This window comes from Leptinotarsa decemlineata, unplaced genomic scaffold (assembly GCF_025532065.1).
Source record: "Leptinotarsa decemlineata unplaced genomic scaffold, Ldec_3_MD MMD2_tig00000010_RagTag_RagTag, whole genome shotgun sequence".
Lineage (NCBI taxonomy): Eukaryota > Metazoa > Arthropoda > Insecta > Coleoptera > Chrysomelidae > Leptinotarsa > Leptinotarsa decemlineata.
In genome coordinates, this window is record NW_027412538.1 from 12,653,932 (window position 1) to 12,679,754 (window position 25,823).

At 35.9% G+C, this 25,823-nt stretch overlaps 1 protein-coding gene across 1 annotated transcript in view; it reads left to right on the plus strand.

Moving 5' to 3' along the window:
* The first annotated feature begins 352 nt into the window (after window positions 1-352).
* Window positions 353-25,823, plus strand: part of Cht7 (Chitinase 7) — an 86,821-nt gene continuing 61,350 nt past the window's right edge. Inside the window, exon 1 of the mRNA XM_074171475.1 lies at window positions 353-572. Within this exon, the coding sequence (XP_074027576.1) occupies window positions 570-572 (3 nt within the window). The 5' untranslated portion in view covers window positions 353-569. The remainder of the gene's footprint in view (window positions 573-25,823) is intronic.

Below are 25,823 nucleotides of genomic sequence, written 5' to 3' on the forward strand. Positions count from 1 at the left end.
CCATCTACCCCAGAAGTGGGACACTTGTCACTGTAAAGTTCAACGAACAAAAATCTCAAATTATGCAACACCCTGAAAAGTCGAGTCACTGTAGCACAACAAATCATGCCAACGAGATTTCTATCAAGCTCTCGTAAAATAAAACGGCGACTCACCAGCCGACTTGACTGACCATACCAATTTACCTCAAAGCTAGGAAGAGAAAGGTAAGTAATCAGGTAGTCCTTCGCTGCAGAAGGAGTAACATGGCAAAATGCATTCGCGCGACAGAGACGGCTGTATTCAACTTTCGAATTCACTGTGATATATGTCGTACGCCCGATAAAGAGAAGGAAATACAAGGCGAGCCAGTGAAACAAAGAAGTGCGACTTCTTGGAGGGGCTTTACCAGAGCGAAATTCATACGCTACTAGATTTCTTGTAGTTAGATACAAGACAAGCGATTGATAATATTCGAATAGCGCGCTCGAAAAGTTATACGCAGTGGTCCTGTCGAGTCGATTAGTGTTGATAGTGGGTGAGCCAAATTTGGATTTTAGTTTCACTCGTTTAGTTCCATATTTGTCAAAATGGTGAGTAGATTATATCGATTTGTTCATGGAAAATACATTAATAATTGTGAAAATTGCTGATGTTACCGAGATATTTTTTCGATTTTATACAGGGGCACACGAAATGATTGCGGAAAATATTATTTCCCAATTATTTGATTCTTTTGTAGCTTTGCAACGGATAATTCAGAAAACTCCTCTAATAGTAAGCTGACAAACAAAAATATTCTTTGTAAAATTGAGCGGGGTTTTTCAATTATTCGGTTTACCTCGACTGATATCTGAACCAGTATTTTAAAGAAAAATTTTTTGATTTTTTGTTTGTTTGTAACGGATAATTTCAAAAAGTACCCTACTGATTTAAAAAATGTTTCCATCAATAGAAAGCTACATTATCAACGAGTATACAGGGTTTTTCATGATGAGCGTTAATTAGCCGTTTCTGGCAAACTATTCAACGGATCAACCTGAAAATTACACAGTATGCATAAGTCAATATAACCTACACGCCTAAAATATTTTAGACGAAGCGGCGTTGTCGCTTCTACTATAAAGTAGCGGCTTCTTTGATTTTTCGAATGGAACACCCCGTATATAATATCATATTATGATTCATTATCACTTTGTCAACAAATTCATATACTATTTCTCTATACTCTATATTTGGAAGATATAAATTAATTTCGATATTATTTTTACCAAACATGAACTTTTATAAATGCTGATAATCTTGAACTCACTTGCACTAAAACGATCAAATTCGAAATGGAGTGGAGTGATACTATGAGGATCTTCACTCCGAGTCATATTTTCATTTGCCTCATTCGGGGTCTTCAAAAAATGCAGATACTTTGATCTCATGAAAAAATGAGTGGAACTCAATTTTTTCAAATGGAACACCCTGTATAATTCAACATTTTTGAGCTCTACATCCAATTTCAGATTAACTTTGTTCAGATAATACTATTTCTATTCTGAACCGTTTTCGAGATAAACTGTTTCAAACGGAAATTGACATGGTTTCCTTGTTTACCACACATTTTTGTAAAACAGATTTCGTTTGATGTTTCTCAATCAGTCACAGATAATACAATGAAGAGATAATTATTAAAAAACTCCTCAACCATCGAATGAAACTTCTCTTCAAACAATAGTTTTATTAACGCTGAAACACGAACTGAAAATAATAGACCCATAAATTAATGAGTTAATTTAATCGTCAGTGTATTTCAGAATATGTTCAAACACATCTCCACCTCTACTTAAATAAACATGTAATCTCTTCAAAAGATTGTCATGTGTAGCGCTTCTGATCAAGTCTGGAGTCAAACTATTGAAAGCAGTTGTAACTCTCGATTTCATATCTCCCATTGTTGTTATTGGAGTAGAGTAAACCATATTTTTAATGGAACCCCACACGAAATAATCTAATGGATTGCCATCTGGTGTTCTAGGAGGCCAACGAAACGGTCCATTATTACCAATCCATCTGTCTTCGAAGATTTCGGTTAAAACTTCGCTGACTGAATGAGAATTATGGGGTGGAGCACCATCCATTTGGTACCATACACGTTCTCTTCCTGGTCTATTATTTAAAATCATTTGGATTTCATTCCTCAGTAAATCTTCATATTTTGATGCATTCAAATTATCATCATAAAACACGATATAAAAAATTGACTCATTCTTTATGGCACAAAATACATTGAATTGCCATCTTTCTTGAAAACCCCTTTGGCGGACAACATGGGGATTTTCTGGCGCCCAATAATGACTGTTGTGTCTATTGAAAACTCAATTTTTTGTGAACTTGGTCTCATCTATCCATATGATATTGTAAAGGGAATGTTCATCCTCCTGAGTCTTGGCAAGTAACCATTCAAAGAATTCCACTCTACGAGGTAAATCAGTCTCTGTCAAATGTTGGACATAGTAGAACTTATAGGGATGCCATTTATGCTTATTAAGAATTCGACAAATTGTCACGTAGGGTATACCTATCTCCCTTTCAGCCTTGTGTAGAGAAGCATTTGAAAATGCATGAAAGTATCCCAAAACTGTTATACCATTGTCATCATCATCCACTTTAATCTTCTTACGAATGATTTTTGGACGGAAGGTTCCATTCAACCTACAGTTTTTTAGTAGTCGATTTATCACATTATTATTCGGCTTCGGAAGTTGTGGATATCTTTCATGAAATACTCGGCATGTTCTACTTGCAATTCTATTGCACTCATCATAAATCATTAATAAATTCAAGAAATCTTCATTACTATAACCTAATCTTGACATTATTCTATTATAATTGGTAGCTATCACAATCAGTTAAAACCACCAACGAAAAATGCAGATGACAGATTTCCTCCATCAGATTTCCTCCAAGTAACTGGCAGGTGGCAATGGAAAAAATTAACAGCGATCTATAAAAGTTACTGGATCTATCCATAACCTGAAATTGAATTCTAATAAATCACAGCTGATACTTTTTGGCCCAAAACACGAAAGATGGGAAGTTGAAGGAAGAATTGAAATCCAACTTGGACAAGACTCACTACAAATAATTACAGAAAGCGAGAACTTGGGTCTGTGGCTAGATGCTGATCTGAGATTTCACAAACATATAAACTCACTTTGTCGCAGCTCTTACAGTATCTTACTTCAACTCTATCAAAGTAGAGATATTATGACTTCCAAAGTGAGGTTGAAACTTTGCGAAACCCTCATATTGTCTAGATTAGCATATTGCGATATAATCTACGGGCGTGCCTTGATACAAATTAATGTAAATCGCTTAAAAAAAAACAAAACAATTGCATTCATCTTTATTATGGTGTGAGAAAATTCGACCATATATCCACTAAGTTCGAGGAGTCAGGTTGGTTACCGATTGCTAAAACCTGGCAGTTTCACCTACTCGTCGATAAACATAAATTTGCCATTTACAAAAATCCAAATTAAATTTATGAGAGATATGAAACTTTCAAATCTCAGAATGATTCGAGGACACAAAATCGTCACACTTTAATTATTCCAAAACACTCCACAGTCTGCTTCTCTCGTAGTTTTATTTACAAACAATATAACAATATAACGCTCTGCCCAGTGAATTTAGACACTACCACATAAATAATTTCAAGAAAAAGTTGAAAACATATCTGAAGTCTTCTGGATAGAAAATATATTTACGTTATGCCTTGCTCATATGGTTTTTCCTTTGTTTCACTTTTGTGTATGTTTTGCTATATAGCATGGTTAGGAAAGGTGAATGTATTGAAATTTAATTTCAATTTATTAATTTCTCAATACCGTGAATATTGTTTTGCTGCTAGAAAACCTGGAAAGGCCCAAAAATTGGAGTCCATACCAACGGAGTCGCAGGAAACAGCTAATGTAGAATGTTTCTCTATTGTCTAAATAATTCGTAGATTTTGCTTTCAACAGGCCAAGAAGTCCAAGATGAATACGAATTGGAGTCATCGAAAGGAAAGCTGACTTGTTGAGGTTAATCTAATCTCACCATTGAATATTCTGACCTCATTTCGAATAATTTGAAATTTAAAGCAGAATGTTGTTCCGAATAGTAACCGATCTTGATTCACCTTCAGCACTAACGGAAAATATAAACTGATACATGATTTTGAAGGTGAATAAGGTAAATATATAAAAATATTAAAAAAATGACCTGATAACTTGTTAATACATAGCATAATACATAGGTAATTTCCATCAGAACTGCCAAACACATTCATTCTTGTCTAAAATGAGAATTGTAGGCTAATATTCAGTTTTTCTGAAACAAAACTCCGTTTATTCCAATAAGAGAGTTACTTATGCGACAGGAACTGGGTTTTCAAACAATAAATTAATTAACAATAATAATATGAAAGAGATTGTTGGAATTTACGAGTGAGATAATACTTTCGGAAGGTCAGCTGGATAAAAAATCAAAATTACAGTAACATTTGACATTAGGAAAATATGAAACGATTCTCAGAAACGTACGTTTGCTTATATCAGTGAACAATTCTATGAAGTATATAGTCTCCTGAGAAATGTTCGAGCTGGCAGGGGAAAATCTCCTGACGTCACATCATCATCAACTAAAACATTTAAGGTCTGTTCCAAAAATGTGGTGAATGTTCAAATTTGGCGGACTATGTATTCACCAGATTTGGCACCCTGCGACTTTTTCCTGTTTCCAAGATCGAATCCACCTATGAAAGGACGGCATTTTGCGACGATTGAGGAGGTAATAACCGAAGTGCTAAGAGAACATACCAAAATGTGCAAATCACAACCTCTTTGAGGATTGGAAAAAAAGTTGGCACAAGTGTATTATATCTGAGGACGGCTACTTTAAAGGAGACAAAATAGAAATTGTTGAATGGATCAATAATTTTTGAGAAAATTCAAATTAGACCCTGAACTAATTCGAAATGAAATTTGAAAAAAATTGTAATTACATAACCATGATCAAGGTTTTCAGTAACCTCGACTTTTCACAATTTTTTATTACTTTGAGGCTTTACGATCTATTATTCTCTTATATAATCAAGCCACTACCTACAAGAAAGCGGTCTTGATTTTTATATGTTATTGAGGTATGAGGTAATAACTAGTTAATCAAAAAGATAGCACATACTTTGTTTTGTTCTGTACCAGTGGAAATGAGAATTAAGTATGCATTGAAGTATTTGGTATGAAGATATTGAGTGATAAACAACATTTCTGACAGATAAACCTTTCCATTTCGGGTACAAATTGTCATGATATGAAATTAAAAATAAAGTTCAATAGGATTTTGAAAAATACTTTTCAAGACGAAACAAAACTATGAAATCGAGATGAATATTTGGTGACTGTTTTAAAAAAAAGTTATGAATGTTATAATAGGACCTTCTACATTTTTATTGAATCTTTCATTGAAAACAGGAAAATTTCCCACAACCCTCATGAAAGGAAAAATCATTTCTATTTATAAAAAAACATTGCCCCGATTACTTGGAAAATTATAGACCTATAACGATTTGCAGTAGTTCTTCGAAAGTTTTTGAATATGGATTTTTGGACATGCTGATAAATTTTATCAATGATCATAATATTTTGACAAATAGTTAGCACGGTTTTTGACCTGGTAAATCAACAACTAGCGCAATCTATGAGTTCTATGACAATCTCATAAACCATTTAGAACAAGGACATGACTCAGCTTTCGACTGTGTGGACCACGATATTCTTTTTTCAAAGTCGTATAACTATTATGGTATCAGAGGTGTCTGGAATGGTTAGAATCATTTATTAGATGTCGTTCTCAGTATGTGAGTCTGGCAATACCGATGTTAATATAGGTGTTCCACAAGGATCTATTTTGTGCAAATTCCTTTGCGGATATTGAGATGCCTATTTATGCAGACGACACTTCTCTACGGATTTACAACAAAAATCAAATAGACCTAAAAGAAACCTGTGAACCTGCTCTATGCCTTTCCAAATTCATTTTTGCAATGTGTCCTCATGTAGTAAATAAAATAATGTTGTTGGGTTTACTGATTACTACATAAGGACACATTGAAAAAATAAATTTAGATAGGCAATATTGTGAAATTAATTTTTATATAGCTAAAAATTGTTTCATATACAGCTATAACAGTTAAACATATATTGTAAAATAATAGATAAGGCATAATTGTAAAATTAATTTAGGTTGGTACACCTGTATGGGTGGTACGCCTGGATGATTTACCTGTATGGGATACCTATACAGGGTGTAACTGAATAAGTGTAAAACATTCAAGGAGGTGATTCTTCATAGAAAAAAAGATAGGATCTTTCATATAAAGAAACTTTATTGGAGCATCCCCTGTTAAGATACAGCCCCTTAAAGGGGGTACCTGAAATTTGTACAACAATTTTTTTCACAAGCACTGAAAAAGTTACAAAATTGAAATCAACCTGACGTTCTGTACTACCAAAAAGACACTTGGCCAGTAATTTATTTGGTTCACCCCATGGTTGTAAGGGGTGGAAAAAGCAACCCCTAAAATTTATTTCCAATGTAACTTTTTGTGTTATTATTTGTTTACCATTTAAAAATTTATTTCCGATAGCCTGTTTTATTCTTAACAAAAAATGTCTCTTGGGTTTTTTGCCCAAAATAAACCAGTTCGCAGCAAAAAATTATTTTACGAACAACTACAGAGATACATCGTCATAGATGCGAACTGGATTTATTGTTATTTTGTAGTTAGTACCTGCATTAAACGATCAAAGGGTAATAAACAACACTGATTTATTAATAACAAAACACACAACATGTAGAAATCATAGTAAATGTTCAATATGTCTACCTTCAGACATTACGCAAGCGTCTAGACGTCGGCGCTTTGAGCCACATATTCGCTCAAATATTCCTGGAGTCTCTCTGATTACCCTGCAGGCATCGATGATGTGGTTTCTCAAGTCCTCTACATCGCGAACAGAAGTACGATAAACCAAATGCTGTAAATGTTCCCAAATAGAGAAATCGAGAGAACGAAGTGTTTCTTAATATGATTTGATTTATAACCAATCTTCAAGTGTATGCCCACTGACTATATGTGAAAAATCGTTCATAATTTTCTTTACTATTTATATCCACGATTCCAGTTCCCTGTCTGCATATTTTTACGATACAAAAAAATAATTACTGTCTATTTTTGGCAGGTAATCTTTGAAAAATATCATGACTGTCTGAGTATGGCTTTGTTCATCTATTTTTTGTGATGTTTCAGTTGGGATGATTGTTCTCAACCTCACCTGTTCTGTATATCTTTCCACAACATGTTGACCTTGATGGGTTTTATGTAATACCAACAGTCACCTCTCAGTTCAGTGATTGGAAATAACGTAATGAAGCATAAAAAATAAAAAAATGATAAAATTGATTGTAGAACTAATAGAGAAGTGTCTGTTGATGCAGATGCGTTGGCGAATTGATATGAGTGATTACACAACTCGATAATTCATAAAGTCAACAAAAAACATCTCATAGTAAGCTTTATTGAGACCTTCTGATTTATCTACATAAATGCATAGTAATGAAATCAGTAAAAAATCACATCCTCATAAGAATTCTTTTTCACTTCATGTTATGACACCATCGATATTTTTTGTTCTCAAGAAAATACCGATAACAAACAAAATATCAAACAGTATTTCATTCACACATCTCAAAATAGTTCAATCATTGGGAAAGAAACGTTTCGGTTTTCTACTTGTCCATCTTTTCCAAAAATAATTCACCCCTAAACATTTTGATTGATGCAATAAATTTTCCTTTATTGTCAGTATTTTAGTATAGTATTTCCAATACCAATTGGAGCAGCACAGAGAAGGAATTCCCGCCTCGACATAGGCGTCGGCTTATTATTTTTCAGTGGTAGTTTTTCAGTTACTTATTCATACAGTCATAGCAATTGATCACCCCATGAAAAAATTATCTCAACTGAATTTTTCCACCATGGGTAATTATGAAAAACTTTGAAATTCAAGGTAGTTTATTTCCGAGTCGAAAACTCTAAAATACAATGAAAACACAAATAATCACACCGAATTCTCGTTAAACATATATTCACAAAATAATAGAGGCAAACAAAATTGATAGAAAAATCAAAATTCTTCTTCGCACATTACTATTACCTACTTCATTCACCACTCGCCTTATATTGTCAAGAACCACAGCATTCAAAGTCAGTGACTGATTACATTTCCGCAAGCTTTCTTTCATTGTGGCCCAAACCATTTCAATTGGATTGAACACACAATAGTAAGGAGGAAAACGTAAGAAAACATGACCATGTGTTTCACACATCGAATCAATAATATACTCTTTTTTGAAATTACGTTGTTTTATGGTCGCCAGTAATATCTTTTTCGTTGGAATCTTTTCGATTATTTCCATGTCATGATTTCGCATGAAATCAACAATATCTGATTTTTTTGTGTTATTGTTTGGTATTGTAGTCAATAACCGAGAATGATACGAAGCATTATCCATAACAATAACCGAGTTTGCAGGAATATTTGGGAGAAGCTGGTCACTGAACCAGGTTTGGAATAAAGCCGCAGTCATATCTTCGTGGTAATCAGCAGACGAATCTTTTATATTTTTGGCCGACAGAAGCAAAGCGTTAGGTACGAAACCACTTTCATTCCCGGCATGCAAAATTATAACACGATTTCCCCTTGAAGAAGGTGTGTTCAAAGCACAATACTTGGTTTCGTCTACCCAGCAATATTTAACAATATCATGGGTTTGTGATATACTGTTTGGAACCTTTGGTGTAGTAATGAATATTACTGGAGTTTTTTCCAACACCAAATCGTTATTTTTACACCTTGACACGTGTTTCGATCACCAAGTGATCATCTTCAAGAGGAAGATAAAACTGGTTTCGTCCAAAACTGTATATTGGCCAAACTGGAAGAACATTTTCCCAAAGAATTAAAGATCAAAGAAGTGATTTTGTAAATAGAAAGACCAATTCCACATTTGCAAACCACCTTTTAACAGAAAGACATGAGTTCAATCATGAATACGATGTGTTACATTTAGAAGGGAAGAGTTTGAAACTCAATCTTCTAGAATGTTTAGAAATCAATAGATTCAGGAATCCGGGTAATTTACTGAATGATCAATTAGAATTGAATAACTCTCCGTTACTGAATATTTTTTCAAATGTGGAAGATGGAACACAAGCTCAGGTAATTAAATTCAATACAAACTTAGGTAAAAAATCAGGTACTTGAAATTCAGGTACTTCAAATTGTAGAATAAGGTATATATAGCATTGAATGTGTAGAATTCGTTATTAAGACACGCCCGAGGAAGCGAAACATGTGTTGCGTTTTTGTAAAACTGTCTACTGAAAATCACACAATAAAGTGTTTTTAGAAAACGTTATTTATGGATTTTCATCAAATATCAGCCGATTCCATTATATATATTTGTAAATGCCACGGTTACTCCCTATTCTGTAATTGGGTTCATCCTGTAGAATAGTATATGAAATAAATATATAATAAAATGATTATAACGTTGATTAGGCGATTAGTGGACCTTTTGAAAGAGGTGCCACACGATCCTTGTTTGCATTTAAAAAAAATTGTCGATTACGTTATCACGCCAAAACTGTTGACGAAACATCTCCCATTATGTCTATCACGAGCTGAGCCGTCAAAAATTTAAGTTGACGTGTTTTTGGTTTCTTCCAAAAGACGCGTACATTTTTTGAATATCGAATTCATTCCATACATTTGCATCCTACTGTTTATTTTTCTTTATTTGTGAAAATGACGCATGCGCACGTAAAAATTTCAAAGGAAATAAATTCAAATTTATTTCCTTTGCAGACCATGTCATACTTATTCTAAACATATACAAAGATTACCAGTTTCAATACTTAACGTTACGCAAATCATTTTCAATAAACTTTCGTTGTTTCACATTTCAATCGTGTCGACCTATTTCGGCATATAAGGAGGGAAATTTTGGAATCGACTTGGCAGGTTCAACTGAAGGAGTGATGGTGATGAGTGAAAGAGTTTTTTCACAGGTCTTGTTGGGTTACATTTATTGTTGTTGACTTCTGCGTACGCAGAAGTCAACACCAACATCTGCTCCAACGTCGCAAAACGCCGTCCTTTCATAGGTCTCTCCAATTTTGGGAACAGCAAAATGTCACAACGGTCCAAATCTGGCGAGTACGGTGGCAATAACGAGTGTGCAGGTGCATTATCGGAATGCAAACTCCATGAATAATTTTTCCACAATAAGTTTTCTTCGTATTGCTTATTGTGAGCGGCGTATAACTTCAAAATGATACTACTTATTGACGGTTCGATCATGTGACAAGAACATCTGATGCACTACGCCACGGTAATCGAATATACAGGGGTGCGCAAAATCCGGAATAAAATTAATATCTTTTGAATCAGTATTTTTGGAAAAAAACGCTGAAACACGTCGGTTGATTTCACGTTGTACGCATTTTTTGGCAATAAAATGAATTTCTTTTTTAACCCCTTAGCTGCAACTATCCCCAACTTTTTTTTTCAAATGTCGCGGTTTTTGTAAAACCCTTATAGTGAAAATCATACAGTAAACTCCATTGATAAGTTTTTTAATATGGATTTTCATCAAGTATCGGCCAGTTCTATTTAATTACTATAGATTTAGGTAGTGCATTGTCAAATGCCCCTCCAATATCGAGAAATACAGCAACTGAAATCTCCTTGTTGTCAAGGGAGATTTTCTCAACAAGGTTGTTTAATGCTAAATCTGTCGATTTACCTGTTTGATAAGCAAACTGGTGGTTATTCACAGGGGATGCATATAATGCTACCGCACTTACTACTGACGTTGTTAGCCGCAGAAGCATACGAAACGTTCGGCACTTCAGCCTACCAGCCCAGATTTGGTCTCTTCAGATGTTATTTTTTTGAAAGTTTTCGCCACTTTCGTGCTTATCTCACAGCTTTCCACGTTTTCATAATTTCTCTCACAGAAGAAATGTTTCGTAGAATGTTCATTAAATTTTTGGTTTCTCAACTGTGTAATAGTTCCTTTCCTGCAATAAAAGCAGAACTGATGTGTTTATATAACCGTCGAATTGTTGGCGGTTCACTGAGGTGTTCAAACTAGCACGACGGTCATATTTTCAATGGATTGTTAGAATATGAACTAGTAATTTAAGAACCGATTGTTTCGAACGGAATTCTTGTTTTATGTAACAATCAATTGCAGTCATACGAGTTATGATAATCATTTTATCGAAGAATGGCGATACAAGGAACATTTGAAATAATGTTTCCGAACAGCTGAAGATGAATTTGACTCCTGGTTGTTGAGATGTTGAATTATATTACCTGTTTTCGAGTTTCTAATATTTTTCCTTACAACTTCTTTACTATAAAGAATTCAAGACTCACATCCATTCCAGTAGCTTGTATTTCGAAAGTAATAACGAAGTAAAGTTAGAGTCGAGTAGTGTAGAGTAGAGTAGAGTGGAGTAAAGTGGAGTAGAGTGGAGTAGAGTAGAGTAGAGTAGAGTAGAGTAGAGTAGAGTAGAGTAGAGTAGAGTAGAGTAGAGTAGAGTAGAGTAGAGTAGAGTAGAGTAGAGTAGAGTAGAGTAGAGTAGAGTAGAGTAGAGTAGAGTAGAGTAGAGGAGAGTGGAGTAGAGTAGAGTAGAGTAGAGTAGAGTAGAGTAGAGTAGAGTAGAGTAGAGTAGAGTAGAGTAGAGTAGAGTAGAGTAGAGTAGAGTAGAGTAGAGTAGAGTAGAGTAGAGTAGAGTAGAGTAGAGTAGAGTAGAGTAGAGTAGAGTAGAGTAGAGTAGAGTAGAGTGGAGTGGAGTAGAGTAGAGTAGAGTAGAGTAGAGTAGAGTAGAGTAGAGTAGAGTAGAGTAGAGTAGAGTAGAGTAGAGTAGAGTAGAGTAGAGTAGAGTAGAGTAGAGTGGAGTGGAGTGGAGTGGAGTGGAGTGGAGTGGAGTGGAGTGGAGTGGAGTGGAGTGGAGTGGAGTGGAGTGGAGTGGAGTAGAGTGGAGTAGAGTAGAGTAGAGTGGAGTGGAGTACAGTAGAGTAGAGTGGAGTAGAGTAGAGTAGAGTGGAGTAGAGTAGAGTAGAGTAGAGTAGAGTAGAGTAGAGTGGAGTGGAGGGGAGTAGAGTAGAGTAGAGTAGAGTAGAGTGGAGTGGAGGGGAGTAGAGTAGAGTAGAGTAGAGTAGAGTAGAGTACAGTGGAGTGAGTTGAGTAGAGTAGAGTGGAGTGGAGTAGAGTAGAGTAGAGTAGAGTAGAGTGGAGTGGAGTACAGTACAGTAGAGTAGGAGAGGATATTGGCATATATGGGTGAACCAACCAGAAATATTGCCCGTTTTGTGAAGAAAGAAGGCGTAAACGTAGCTCACAGAACGAATAATAATCTAAGTGAATTTACTAAAAACAATAAAGACAAAACTTCGTTGTTGGATAGATCAGGAGTATATAAGCTGACTTGTGGCTCTTGTCCAAAACTGTATATTGGCCAAACAGGGAAGAACATTTTCCCATAGAATTAAAGATCATAGAAGTGATTTTGTAAATAGAAAGACCAATTCCACATTTGCAAACCACCTTTTAACAGAAAGACATGAGTTCAATCATGAATACGATGTGTTACATTTAGAAGGGAAGAGTTTGAAACTCAATCTTCTAGAATGTTTAGAAATCAATAGATTCAGGAATCCGGGTAATTTACTGAATGATCAATTAGAATTGAATAACTCTCCGTTACTGAATATTTTTTCAAATTTTCAAATGTGGAAGATGGAACACAAGCTCAGGTAATTAAATTCAATACAAACTTAGGTAAAAAATCAGGTACTTGAAATTCAGGTACTTCAAATTGTAGAATAAGGAATATATAGCATTGAATGTGTAGAATTCGTTATTAAGACACGCCCGAGGAAGCCATTGTATGGCGAAACACGTGTTGCGTTTTTGTAAAACTGTCTACTGAAAATCACACAATAAAGTGTTTTTAGAAAACGTTATTTATGGATTAGTAGAGAGGAGTAGAGTAGAGTAGAGTGGAGTAGAGTAGAGTAGAGTGGAGTGGAGTGGAGTGGAGTGGAGTGGAGTGGAGTAGAGTGGAGTAGAGTAGAGTAGAGTGTAGTGGAGTACAGTAGAGTAGAGTGGAGTAGAGTAGAGTAGAGTAGAGTGGAGTAGAGTAGAGTAGAGTAGAGTAGATTAGAGTGGAGTGGAGGGGAGGAGAGTAGAGTAGAGTAGAGTGGAGTGAGTGGAGTAGAGTAGAGTGGAGTAGAGTAGAGTAGAGTAGAGTGGAGTGGAGTACAGTAGAGTAGAGTAGAGTGGAGTAGAGTAGAGTAGAGTAGAGTAGAGTAGAGTAGAGTAGAGTAGAGTAGAGTAGAGTAGAGTAGAGTAGAGTAGAGTAGAGTAGAGTGGAGTGGAGTGGAGTGGAGTGGAGTGGAGTGGAGTGGAGTGGAGTGGAGTGGAGTGGAGTGGAGTGGAGTGGAGTGGAGTGGAGTGGAGTGGAGTGGAGTGGAGTGGAGTGGAGTGGAGTGGAGTGGAGTGGAGTGGAGTGGAGTGGAGTGGAGTGGAGTGGAGTGGAGTGGAGTGGAGTGGAGTGGAGTGGAGTGGAGTGGAGTGGAGTGGAGTGGAGTGGAGTGGAGTGGAGTGGAGTGGAGTGGAGTGGAGTGGAGTGGAGTGGAGTGGAGTGGAGTGGAGTGGAGTGGAGTGGAGTGGAGTGGAGTGGAGTGGAGTGGAGTGGAGTGGAGTGGAGTGGAGTGGAGTGGAGTGGAGTGGAGTGGAGTGGAGTGGAGTGGAGTGGAGTGGAGTGGAGTGGAGTGGAGTGGAGTGGAGTGGAGTGGAGTGGAGTGGAGTGGAGTGGAGTGGAGTGGAGTGGAGTGGAGTGGAGTGGAGTGGAGTGGAGTGGAGTGGAGTGGAGTGGAGTGGAGTGGAGTGGAGTGGAGTGGAGTGGAGTGGAGTGGAGTGGAGTGGAGTGGAGTGGAGTGGAGTGGAGTGGAGTGGAGTGGAGTGGAGTAGAGTAGAGTAGAGTAGAGTAGAGTAGAGTAGAGTAGAGTAGAGTAGAGTAGAGTAGAGTAGAGTAGAGTAGAGTAGAGTAGAGTAGAGTAGAGTAGAGTAGAGTAGAGTAGAGTAGAGTAGAGTAGAGTAGAGTAGAGTAGAGTAGAGTAGAGTAGAGTAGAGTAGAGTAGAGTAGAGTAGAGTAGAGTAGAGTAGAGTAGAGTAGAGTAGAGTAGAGTAGAGTAGAGTAGAGTAGAGTAGAGTAGAGTAGAGTAGAGTAGAGTAGAGTAGAGTAGAGTAGAGTAGAGTAGAGTAGAGTAGAGTAGAGTAGAGTAGAGTAGAGTAGAGTAGAGTAGAGTAGAGTAGAGTAGAGTAGAGTAGAATAGAGTAGGGTTAGGTAAGGTGTTAAGTAGGGTGACTGGAGTGGAGTGGAGTGGAGTGGAGTGGAGTAGAGTAGAGAAGAGTAGAGTTGAGTAGAGTAGAGTAGAGTAAAGTAGGGTGAGGTAAGGTGAAGTAACAAAAAATAGACTTTATTCAGGATAGTTCATACAATTTGTTATTTTTGTATCAGAGAAACCACTTGAGCAAGCTTGTCATGTTGAGCTGATCCTGGCATACATATGTTGAAGCGCATTGCTTGACAACTTATAACCTACCTTGGTATTTATGTAATTACCAGAAGGTAGTTCGGCCCAGGCTAGTCGATTATTGTCGGGGCCGGACGTGGGTAAGGAAAATATGTTTTTTTTTACAGTCGAAATAGATGGAAAAAAAAGTAAGCCTTGGGGCGCCAGTTGAACGGATTCAACAGGGAAGGGCTTGGAGAAATAACCAAAAAGTCAACAACGAAGCTCCAAACTTGAAATTTATATCAAATTGATATATAGAAAGAAATATTTACAAACTTCCTACCAACTGTGTAATAACTCAAAAATTGATTTTTATATATTATTTGCAACGAAATAATGTAAAAAAACAGGCCAATATATACATCAAATTTAAAGAACCAATACTCACAAAAAACGTTCACAGTATAGATATTAATACGCCGCTATAGGCCGTTTTGATCTCGATAATACTACTGGAGAACAACTCAAAAGGTACTGACAGAGATATACCTTTACGCAAATTGAAAATGAGGGAACAAATGAGCAGTTAAAAGTAACTGCCTGGACCTTAATTTATCCAGAATCTACTTTTCGATTAACTTCAATCAAACTCGATAATAATTACCTCCGTCAACAGCTGTCTTGGGTGCACAGAGAAAAAGAAAATGCTCATTTTAGAAATGAACTGTGGATTTCAGTACTCAGACCGCTCCAAAATACAGGGTGATTCAAAAGTACTTTGACAAACTTCAGGAGGTGATTCCTCACAATATTCTAATATGAATTGTCCAAATAAATAAATGTCCGGAAACGCTTCGTTTCCAAGATACAGGATGTTGAAGTTTTATTTTTATTTTCGTTTTTTTCAAATAACTTTTGAAATACTGAACTTAATTGAACGAAACTTGGTACTAGGAGGTTTTTGAGGTGTCGAATTCGAACCTGATGTTCTTATTGCTCTTACTGGTAGGGGGCGCCACCTACACGTCTTTTTCTTTTTTAAAGATTCATAACTTTTTTGGGCGTACTTCTAGCACATTTTTCAGTAAAAAACATCCTGTATCTTGGAAACGAAGCGTTTCCGGACATTTATTCATTTGGACAATTCATATTAGAATATTGTGAGGAATCACCTCCTGAAGTTTGTCAAAGTACTTTTGAATCACCCTGTATATCAACAATATCAGGGCTTCCACTCATGGGTTATCATCATTTTTGATATTCTTTCTTATATACTTGCTACGGCTCTCCATTGGTACTTTCTAGAGTGTCTACTCATATCTCAAAGAATTATATGTATGATGCAACTATAGCTTTTTCGAATAATCTCTCTCATTACCAGATAAATATGCCTTGAAAGCTTTTTTACCACCAAAAAAATGAATAAAAAGTCTGACAGTGCTCGTCGTGAATCTTTCATTATTATTCTTTTTTTTTATTATTCTAGTCCAAAAAACCTGAAAACATGTGTTATGGAATTCTCTACCGATATTTCAAGAATACGAAGTGAAAATATTGAATTGATCAATTCGACTGACCTTAGATGTTTTTAGGTTTCGGACAGTCCCTTGCTGGAACCTCGCTTTTGTGTTGGCTTTACGATAGATACTAATCTGAATCGTTTTTAAATCCTGACCGTGAAAATCTCCTCTGTTTTATTTACTCGTGTTCACTAGACAACCCAGCATTCCAGCATTATACTGATAAAATAACGAACCTACAGGGCTATTTTGAAGTAATTTCAACGGTCCTTCCAACAGGGACCTCCGAACTTTGACTATTGATTACGGCCATCTTGCTGAAGCTACATCTGTCAAATCAGCTGTGATTTATTCAGTTTGTTTTGGCAAATCACCATGGACGGATAGAGCATTCAACAATACGTGCAAATAATAAAATTGGTTGATCAAAATGAATGTTCTGTTCGGACAACGTACCGCGCGCTTTCGTCCATTTTATGATCGCCATAATCGTCCTACTGGGAGGACTATTCGCAATATGGTGGATGAATTTGCGTCCACTGGTTCAGTAAATGATCAACCAACATCCGTACGTCAACGCAAGATCTGCCGAAAACATCGCCGCTGTCTGTGAGAGTGTGCAGGGAGAATCCAAGGCAGTGGATTTCGCGTCTCTCACAAGAGTTCGACCCTTCGCAGACCACGGTAAATTTTGCGTCGTAACTTGGGAATTTGTGACTATACCAATTCACATTTTGATGGATGTAGCCGTTACTACGTGGTAGGAAATCATAATGAAGTAACGTTAGTTACAAATGAAAGTGGTAAAAACATAGTTTCATTTCCCTTTTCTTCATTTATTCACATTTTGATAATATCTCACCCACACACTTTTTTATTTAAATTCAAAAATAGGAAGCGCTCAATGAAAGCCCCTCTACAATAATTACTAGTTGGATACACTTTTGATTTTTCCAAATTTTTTCAAAACATACAATTTTCAAAAATGTATACGAGATGAGTTGAAAATTAGTGTAATAGTGTATATTAGATGGATAAACAATATCAATATGACACATACAGCCAATTTCTGAACTTTCTGAAACATTTTCAAAAACAAATTTGAATTTATATACCAGGAACTCTTGATGCTTCCTGAATAAAAGGGAATTCCCGAAACTGTTATAGTACATTTCCAAAAACGACTCTCCTCTATAGGAAGACTTTTGTCTTTGGTGTGAATTTCTGGCCATAATGGCCTAGAAGGTAATGAAGCTGCTGACTCCTCTGCAAAGAAGGATGCTGCAAGCAGCTTCAATGGACCCAACAATGAACACCTGGATAGCAAGAAGATTTATGGAGCCCGCTTTGGACCGAATCATGTTTTTAGAGTTTGGCAGACCCGCACTCTTACCAGCTGACATGAAAGACCACTCACCATACAAACTTATCGGCTTCGTTGAGGAGCTGGGTTTATTTGGTCAATTGTGAATGGGTATGAGCCACAATAAACCCTTGCGGGTTGCCGTGGAGAGTGGAATAGATCCACTCACTTTCGATTATCTAGTGACATTCGAAAGGAGCTAAATTGAAGAACAAAAACTGCTGGAAATGAACAAGGTTCAAGTAATTTCAACTTTTGTCTTACTTACCGGTGGAAACACCTGAAAATCCATAGGGCTCAGGTGCGGTGAGGTTGCTTCCCAGATTTTTGTTTTTCATTTCATGAATAATCTCGACTTTCACCTCGTTATAGCAAAACAAGTAAACGTGCGTAGACTATTTTAACTGAAAATCTCACAAAAAAAAATGTTGCTGTATATCTGCATTGTTATTAAAAAGGAATTCAACATTTAGGCTGTAGTAATCGATGTATTATTTATGAGCAATTCTCTCACTGTGAATTAGTAAATTGCAAATTTTGCATCTATGTAAAATCATTAAAAATTACTATAATATTCTTGGCGGTTTGTTTATTACATCAGCGTTTGTATTATTTTGTTATTACAGAAACAGCTGTTCATTGAGAAAGCACCGTTATGGCGCAACCTGCAAATATCCTTCCGATTATCCTGGTGTGGCTGCAAATTTGTGGTTTCCAACACTAAATAGATATCAACCCGTCAATCATTATTATCACATTAACATATTCTCATAATTAACTTTCACTTTTCTACTCATCCAAAAGTCTTCTCTTTTCACGTAGATTTGTCTATTTATGGTTATTGATGTTGCATAAGATATTTTGAAAGATTCAATAACTATTCGAATGAGACGTAGAAGGAAATGTTTAACTATGTTGGTGATGATTGAACTATCTTGGTGAAAATTTAGTTCTACATGATAATCAATGCTGAGTTGTTACGTAAGCTGAGGGTGAGGATATTTTGATTGAGATACACAAAATGTACAGTGCAAGCCAGAAAATCTGCACCATAACGAAAATGTCTTTATTATTGATTTCTCAGAAATTGATTGAGTAAATGTAAACATTCGTGTGATTATGTTGAAGGCCACATTTAGTCATATGCCCATCGCTAAGACAAAAGAAACATAATTTTCATTTGCAAGATAATTGTACTGGTTCCAGATGGCCCTGGAACATTTATAAACGTCGGAAAGGTTCTGAAAAATTTCAATAAACAATCCCCATAATTTTAAATAACAGTAATCTGAAAAATATAAAGTAATGGTTTCTGAACACGTTTTTGATACAAAAAAAATATTACATATTGATAAATACCTAACGGAGTGACTGTTAGTAACTAGATCGAATATAATAATAATAGTATATTCATTCACTAGAATAAATGACAGGGTCATAAGCATAAGCAGGTAGGTAAATGGTTTTGATATTTTTGTACATAATTTACATAGTATTATATCATGAAATAAAATATAAATGAATGAATATGAGTGATAATCCACAAAAACATATGCTTCTCGTGGAACAATGAAAGAAAATAATGATAGTAAATAATAAAAGATAAAGGTGTTGACGAAAGATCAATTATCGTATACATATATACATTTTTTCAGGTATAGTCAGTTATCGACTTTATGTTGATGATATACACTACCTTGCACTGACAAGTGGCCAAACAGCCCGAAACCGGTCTGCAAGTGTGTTCCAATAATTGAAAATCCATTGCGGCTTTCCGAGTATTATATATGTGTACATAGTAATTTTTAGATCCTTCTTTTTTCTGCTTTACTATCAAGACGTTCAAAAATAATTGTTTAGTATCTAAAACATTTGCTAGTTGATAAACTCCATCACTGGAATATAATCGGTTTGTCGAGTATATTACCTTTAGTAAACATTTCTGGAGTACGTATAAAATTCTTAAGTATCGTATTTCAAGAAATTTCTTGATATGTTTAAACTTTGCTATGAGACTTTTCAATTCGAAAGTGAGCTTTTTTATGTGAGTGTCCCATTTCATGTGACTATCTAAGTAGTCTCCAAAGTATTTTTTGTTTTTGATTATGGGTATAATGAAGGTGTTATTATTGTCGGTGATTGATAGATGTGAAATATCCAGAAAATTGGTTTTGTTTATTGAAAACGGAAGACATTTTGTCTTATCGAAATCAATCGTGAGTAGTTTGGGGTTGAACTATTTCTCGACTATGCCAATCAATCCTCGGCGCAGTTCTTATATGCACTTTTTGATATGTCGAGCTTTCTCAGCGATGCGGTTTTTACCTTCTCAATCGTCACAAAACGCTGTCCTTTCATGATTCTCTTTAATATTGGGAACAGAAAAAAGTCACAGGAGACCCAATCTGGTGAAAACAGTGGCTGAGGCATGATTACGATGTTTTTTGCCAAAACGGCGGCATTTGGCTAAGAAAAAAGTGTTGTTCCATGAAGAAAATGCACCAGCTAACAAATCCATTATTGCAATGACCAAAATTACCAAATAGAAGTTTGAATTGCTACCTTTTGCACCCTATTCGCCACATTTGCGACCTCGAATTATTTTCCAACCCTTACCGTGAAAATATGGCTCAGTGGTCAAAGATTTTCCAACGATGAAGAAATGATGTCGGCAGTTGATGGCACTTTTGAGGAGCAAGACAATTCTTATTATAAAAACGACATCGAACTTATTGAAAGTCTCTGGGAAAAGTATATAGAGCTGCAAGGAGATCAGGTTGAAAATAAATACATTCTGTTCCATAATTTTTGTGTTTCCTTTGTTAGGCATCGCAGTTCATTTATACTCGCAGTTTTTCTTACAAGGTCGCCAGGCTCTCTATAACCAATTGCCGAATGAATATAAATCGTTCAGTCTACAGAATTTCAAGAAAATATTGAAAATAAAATGTAAAGGAAATTCGGACTGAAAATCTTGATAATCACATACATCTGTTCGATTGCCTTTATAGATTTCTGTATTATGATTAGGTACGATTATACTTGTAGACACTCCCTTTCTCATGGTAGGGTTGAAAAACAGTTCAGGCTGAAGCCTCGTCAATTCATCGTTTATTGAAATAGTATCTTACTATCAATGCTATGTATTCTATTGTTTATTATGATGAATAAAGTCAATTTATTCTTATTATTACTTCTGGCATTACCCTCGTAGTTATTACAGTAAGATTGACTATGACAAAGTTTGTTTTAAATCAGTTATTTCAATTGATATTCATGGAATGCTCTCAAAGTTGATCTTACGATTGCAATAAGCGTTTTGCGTCAACCGACAAAAAAAAATGAAAGCAATTGTACAAATGATTACTTTCATGATATATGTAAATTACAAGCGTCGGTACATTGTTCCAGCCCAGATGAAGGTTGGTCGTTTGCATTGTAGATTGACGTCGGCACCGTTAATAATGAAACGTATCGGTATCATGCGGCATCTCATTCAATACAATTACAATTCTTCGAAGGAGCTCATCATTGCCAATGTTAATTTCATTCAAATTTCACATTATTTATTATTCTCTCGCATTACTAGGTAAATGGAGCTAGGTCACAAGTTTTGACATTGAGGATATTATCCACCATGTAATTAGGAATGCTATCTCTTTTTTAATTGCCAATTCAGTTGAAAAATTTGATAAGATCTCAATAGATATACTCAGAATGTGGCTCTGTCCAAACTGCGGAAATGGACAAGCATTTTAATTTATGGAATACTTCATTATTGAATTTATGTGACATTTGAAATATTACTTTGTATTTGGAGAGTGTTTTTCATACTAAACTTTCACTATCTAACCGGATAGAACAAAGAATTAGTTTGAATTGAGTTTTGTATAGGCGAATTAGTATAATTGAAAGATAATTTTCGGCGAATTATTCATTAAGTACCAATTTTTTGCAGATTTCGTGTGGTTTTTGGTAGAGTTGACACATTTCCTATAAACGTTGGATGCTACAAAAAGCCCTGGATGTCTCCTGAAATTTCCAGAAGTTCAGGCTAGATTAGAACTTCTCATTTCCATTTAATTCCATAAGAATATATAATTCTTTCCACAAGACTTAAATACATATCGAGTGGTCCAACGAAAAGTATGCACCTTGCTTTTCTACTTTTTTTGTAACTTAACGCAAAAATGCTCGGATAGGTCAATTTTGCTTTTGAGGGGGACACATTTTAGATGTATTTTTCTACCTATGCATTCAACCCCCTAGCGAGGGTTAGTAACAACCCTAAAATTTTAAATGGAAAGTGGGGTCGAGTGATATATCATTTGAAAGGGCACAAAATTCTCTTTCTAATGATATCTAATTTGTTGTATTTACTTGAATAGTTATAAAAAAGCAAGAAAATTTACTTGATATTTTTGGTGTTAATGAAAATGCGGAAAAAACGGCATTTTTTACATTCATCAATTTCTCTCGTGCGTTTTTTGGTTCAAATAACAACAGCAGATAAGTGTACAAAAAGAATGTGGACAAACGTTCATTGATTCAGTTCGGTTGCTTTTGAAATTATTTCAACTTTACTGTAAAAATGGTTTATTCCATTCCTGAACGAGTTGAAATTGTTAAACTTTATTATCAACATAATAGTTGTGCTAGACTCACTGCTCGCCTGTTTAATAACAGTCATCCCGGGAAAAATGTGAATAATTCGTATGTTGCCAAGTTAGTCCAAAAGTTTGTCGAAACCGGATCTGTCTGTAATGTGAAATACCAGCCACGGAAACCGATCAGAAATGAAGCAGTGGAAGTCGCTGTTTTGGGACATGTTGAATTGGATCATACTCAAAGTACCCGTCAGCTTGCTGCAGCCTCAGGTGTCTCCCGTTCGTCCATAATACGGATATTAAAAGCCTACAAATTTCATCCGTACAAAATTAAATTAGTACAGGAACTCAATGAAGATGATCCTGATAGAAGGCTGCAATTTTGTGAACAACTGAACCAGCTACTAATTGATGATCCGCACCTATCATTCAACACGTGCTTTTCCGATGAGAGTACATTTTTTTGAATGGAGCTGTGAATAGGCATAATTACCGTTACTGGGATGACAGTAACCCACACTTATTCCGAGAGGTCCATACCCAGTACCCTCAAAAAATCAATGCCTGGTGTGGCATATTAGGTAGTCATATCGTAGGGCCACTTTTTATTCCTGGGAATTCAACTAGTGAGGTCTAGCTGAACATGCTTGAAGATACAATTGATCCTCTCATAACAGAAATAATTGAAAATGACCAAAATCATAATGATGATCGGCTTCATTTCCAGCAAGATGGAGCACCTCCCCAATATGTTGCTCCGGTAAGAGAGTTTTTGAATGACCGGATTCCTGGACGATGGATTGGAAGGAGAGGCCCCATCGAATGGCCTGCCAGGTCACCTGATCTATCGCCTTTAGACTTCTTCCTTTGGGTCACTTGAAAAATAAATGTTTTGCTATGCAGCCCGACTCCATAGAAGATCTTCGCCAACGAATTACAGCAGAGTGCAGAAGTATAACACCTGATATGCTACAGAATGTTAGGAATAGATTTGAACAAAATCTGTATTATTGTATGGAAGCAAATGGGTCACATTTTCAGCACTTGCTGAAGTAGGATTCTACTAAGTCAATTACACATTTCAAAGTACTGGGTTGTAGTTGTTTTTCTTCATAATACCTACATGTATAAGTGAAATACAACAAATTAGGTATCATTGGAAAGATATTTTGTGCCCTTTCAAATGATATATCACTCGACCCCACTTTCCATTTGAAATTTTAGGGTTGTTACTCACCCTCGCTAGGGGGTTGAAGGCACAGGTAGAAAAATACATCTAAAATGTGTCCCCCTCAAAAGCAAAATCGACCTGTCCGAGCATTTTTGCGTTAAGTTACAAAAAAAGGAGGAAAGCAAGGTGCATACTTTTTGTTGGACCACTCTGTTTGTTCAGGAGTAGTCCATAAAACAAAAACATAATAAAAATTACTAGCATCTAAACATTTTTGTGGAGAAAAATCAGCTTTTATCGATCTTCTCAATCTGAAAAATATGAATATTATAATGGAGGACTTCATACAGGTGTAGAAAGGACAAACTTTTTAGTTTTCCCCGATAATTTACTGTGTTCTATTCACTAGAAAATCTAATACTATATTTAATCCCTACACAAATGATGATACAGTTCTTGAACAGATTGATAATATGTTCAAGAAGTGTATTGCAACTCTCAAAAAGTTGTGGAACAATTTTCACACATAAAAAACCGCGCAATTTTTGGACTAGTTTCAGATTCTACTCTATATTTCCTAATCCATCCATTTTTTGACATGAACTATCATATAGGCCAGTTGTTCCAAAAATTGAAAATTTTAGTTTTACATCTTCCTTGGACTGAGATTGCGTTGAAACCATTGATTTTACAACCGGAGCTTGTAGAATATACGGTAAAGCAACTAATTATGTCAAAAAATGTTAATTGTACTATTATACACAGCCTCCCGAATTTCGTTTTTTATTTACGATAATAAAAAGGTTATAGGAGTGAGCCACTTCAGAAAATCACTCGGTATATGGTTTCATCTTTGAAAATTGTAGGAACTTCAATGATATCACTACACTCTCAACTCTTTTCTAAGTAAGGTCTAAACTAGAATATGGATCATCAATATGGAATCCTATTTATAGTCAATACTCAATAACCATCCAAAAAAAGTCCAAAAAAAGTTTTTGAAATTTCTATGCTTCAAGGTTGACGGAGTTTATTCTTCAGGAGGATCTGAATATATGAATATACTACGCAGATTCGATTTGGTGTCTTTAGAAAAGCGCAGAATTCAAGCATCCATAGAATTTCTACATAAGCCATTGATTGAATGGTGAAGTTGACTCCCCTGTACTGTTATCACAAATAGATTTTCATGTGCTAAGATTGGAGTCTAGATGAAATATCACTTTCAAGTGCAAAAGAGCTCAAAGAAAAATTATGTTTAATGCACCAATTAATGTGATGTATTCAAATGGTAACAAATTGTCAAATATATGTTATATTTTCAATTGCAGTAAGAGTGAATGAAGAAACAGATCTCGAGCACATTATAATATTCTACCACATGTGATGTATTTGTCAATCACAAATTGTATTATTGGATATACAATGTTCTTTGTGACAACCTATCCGGATTATGGACTCATAAACTCCCCCTCTTATCTGTTTTTATAATCTGAGCCTGACAGTTACCAAAATCTTCGAGAAACATGCTTCTAAAAATCCTGGTTCAGTTGATATTGCTCTATAATTATTGAAGCACTGTAGCTTTCTTCTAGCATGACCTCTAGATACTATTTCCAATGATTCTAAAAGACACGGAACTTTGCCACACTTCTGGAAATACTGCTTTGTAACCCATTCACACGAATCTGGTGATACGTCTAATATTAAAAATTACAGAGCCATCTGTATCCAAAGTACCATTCTCAGAGTCTCATATTTTCTTGTAACTAAACACCTGACACTATTCTTAGACCCATTACTTCATAATCAGCAATTTAGATTTCACCCTGACAAGTCTACTCAGCTCAATCTTCTTCTCTATGTAGATTATCTCTCAAACGCCCCGGACGACCATACTTGATTAATACAAAAAGTCGTACATATGGGAATTTTTTGCAATTATCTATCCCTCTCATAGAATACAGATGAGTAAAATTAACGAATCCGGATCTTCTGGAAGTTAAGTACCCCAAGGATCCCATTTGGGACCATTGCTGTTTTCAAGGACGACATTCGCTATTGCATTTGTAATGCAGATTTTCCGTGCTCCGCAGATGATTTGAAAATTCACAAGAAAATCGACTGTGTTGAACTCCAAATGAGCCAGGCTCTTCCCAAAGGTGAAAACCTACCAAAAACAGGCAAAGGTGGTCAGCGGCTACTGCGATTCACTAACTTTTTGCAATCGGGACAAACGATCACAGCAGAGTCCTGTTGTGAGGAAAACGGTGAAATGTACAGAAAATTGCGTCAGCAGTAGTTGGCAGCAAGACAAAAGACAACGACAACGCCCGTCCGCCCGTTTTACAAATTACCGTCCGAAACCAAACGAATTTAGCGTCTATGTTCTGCCTCATCTACCAAACTATCCAGACCTCTCACCAACAGGCTACCAACGGCTTTCCAAGCCCTTCGATAACTTCCTACGTGTGGAATCTTCGGCGATCA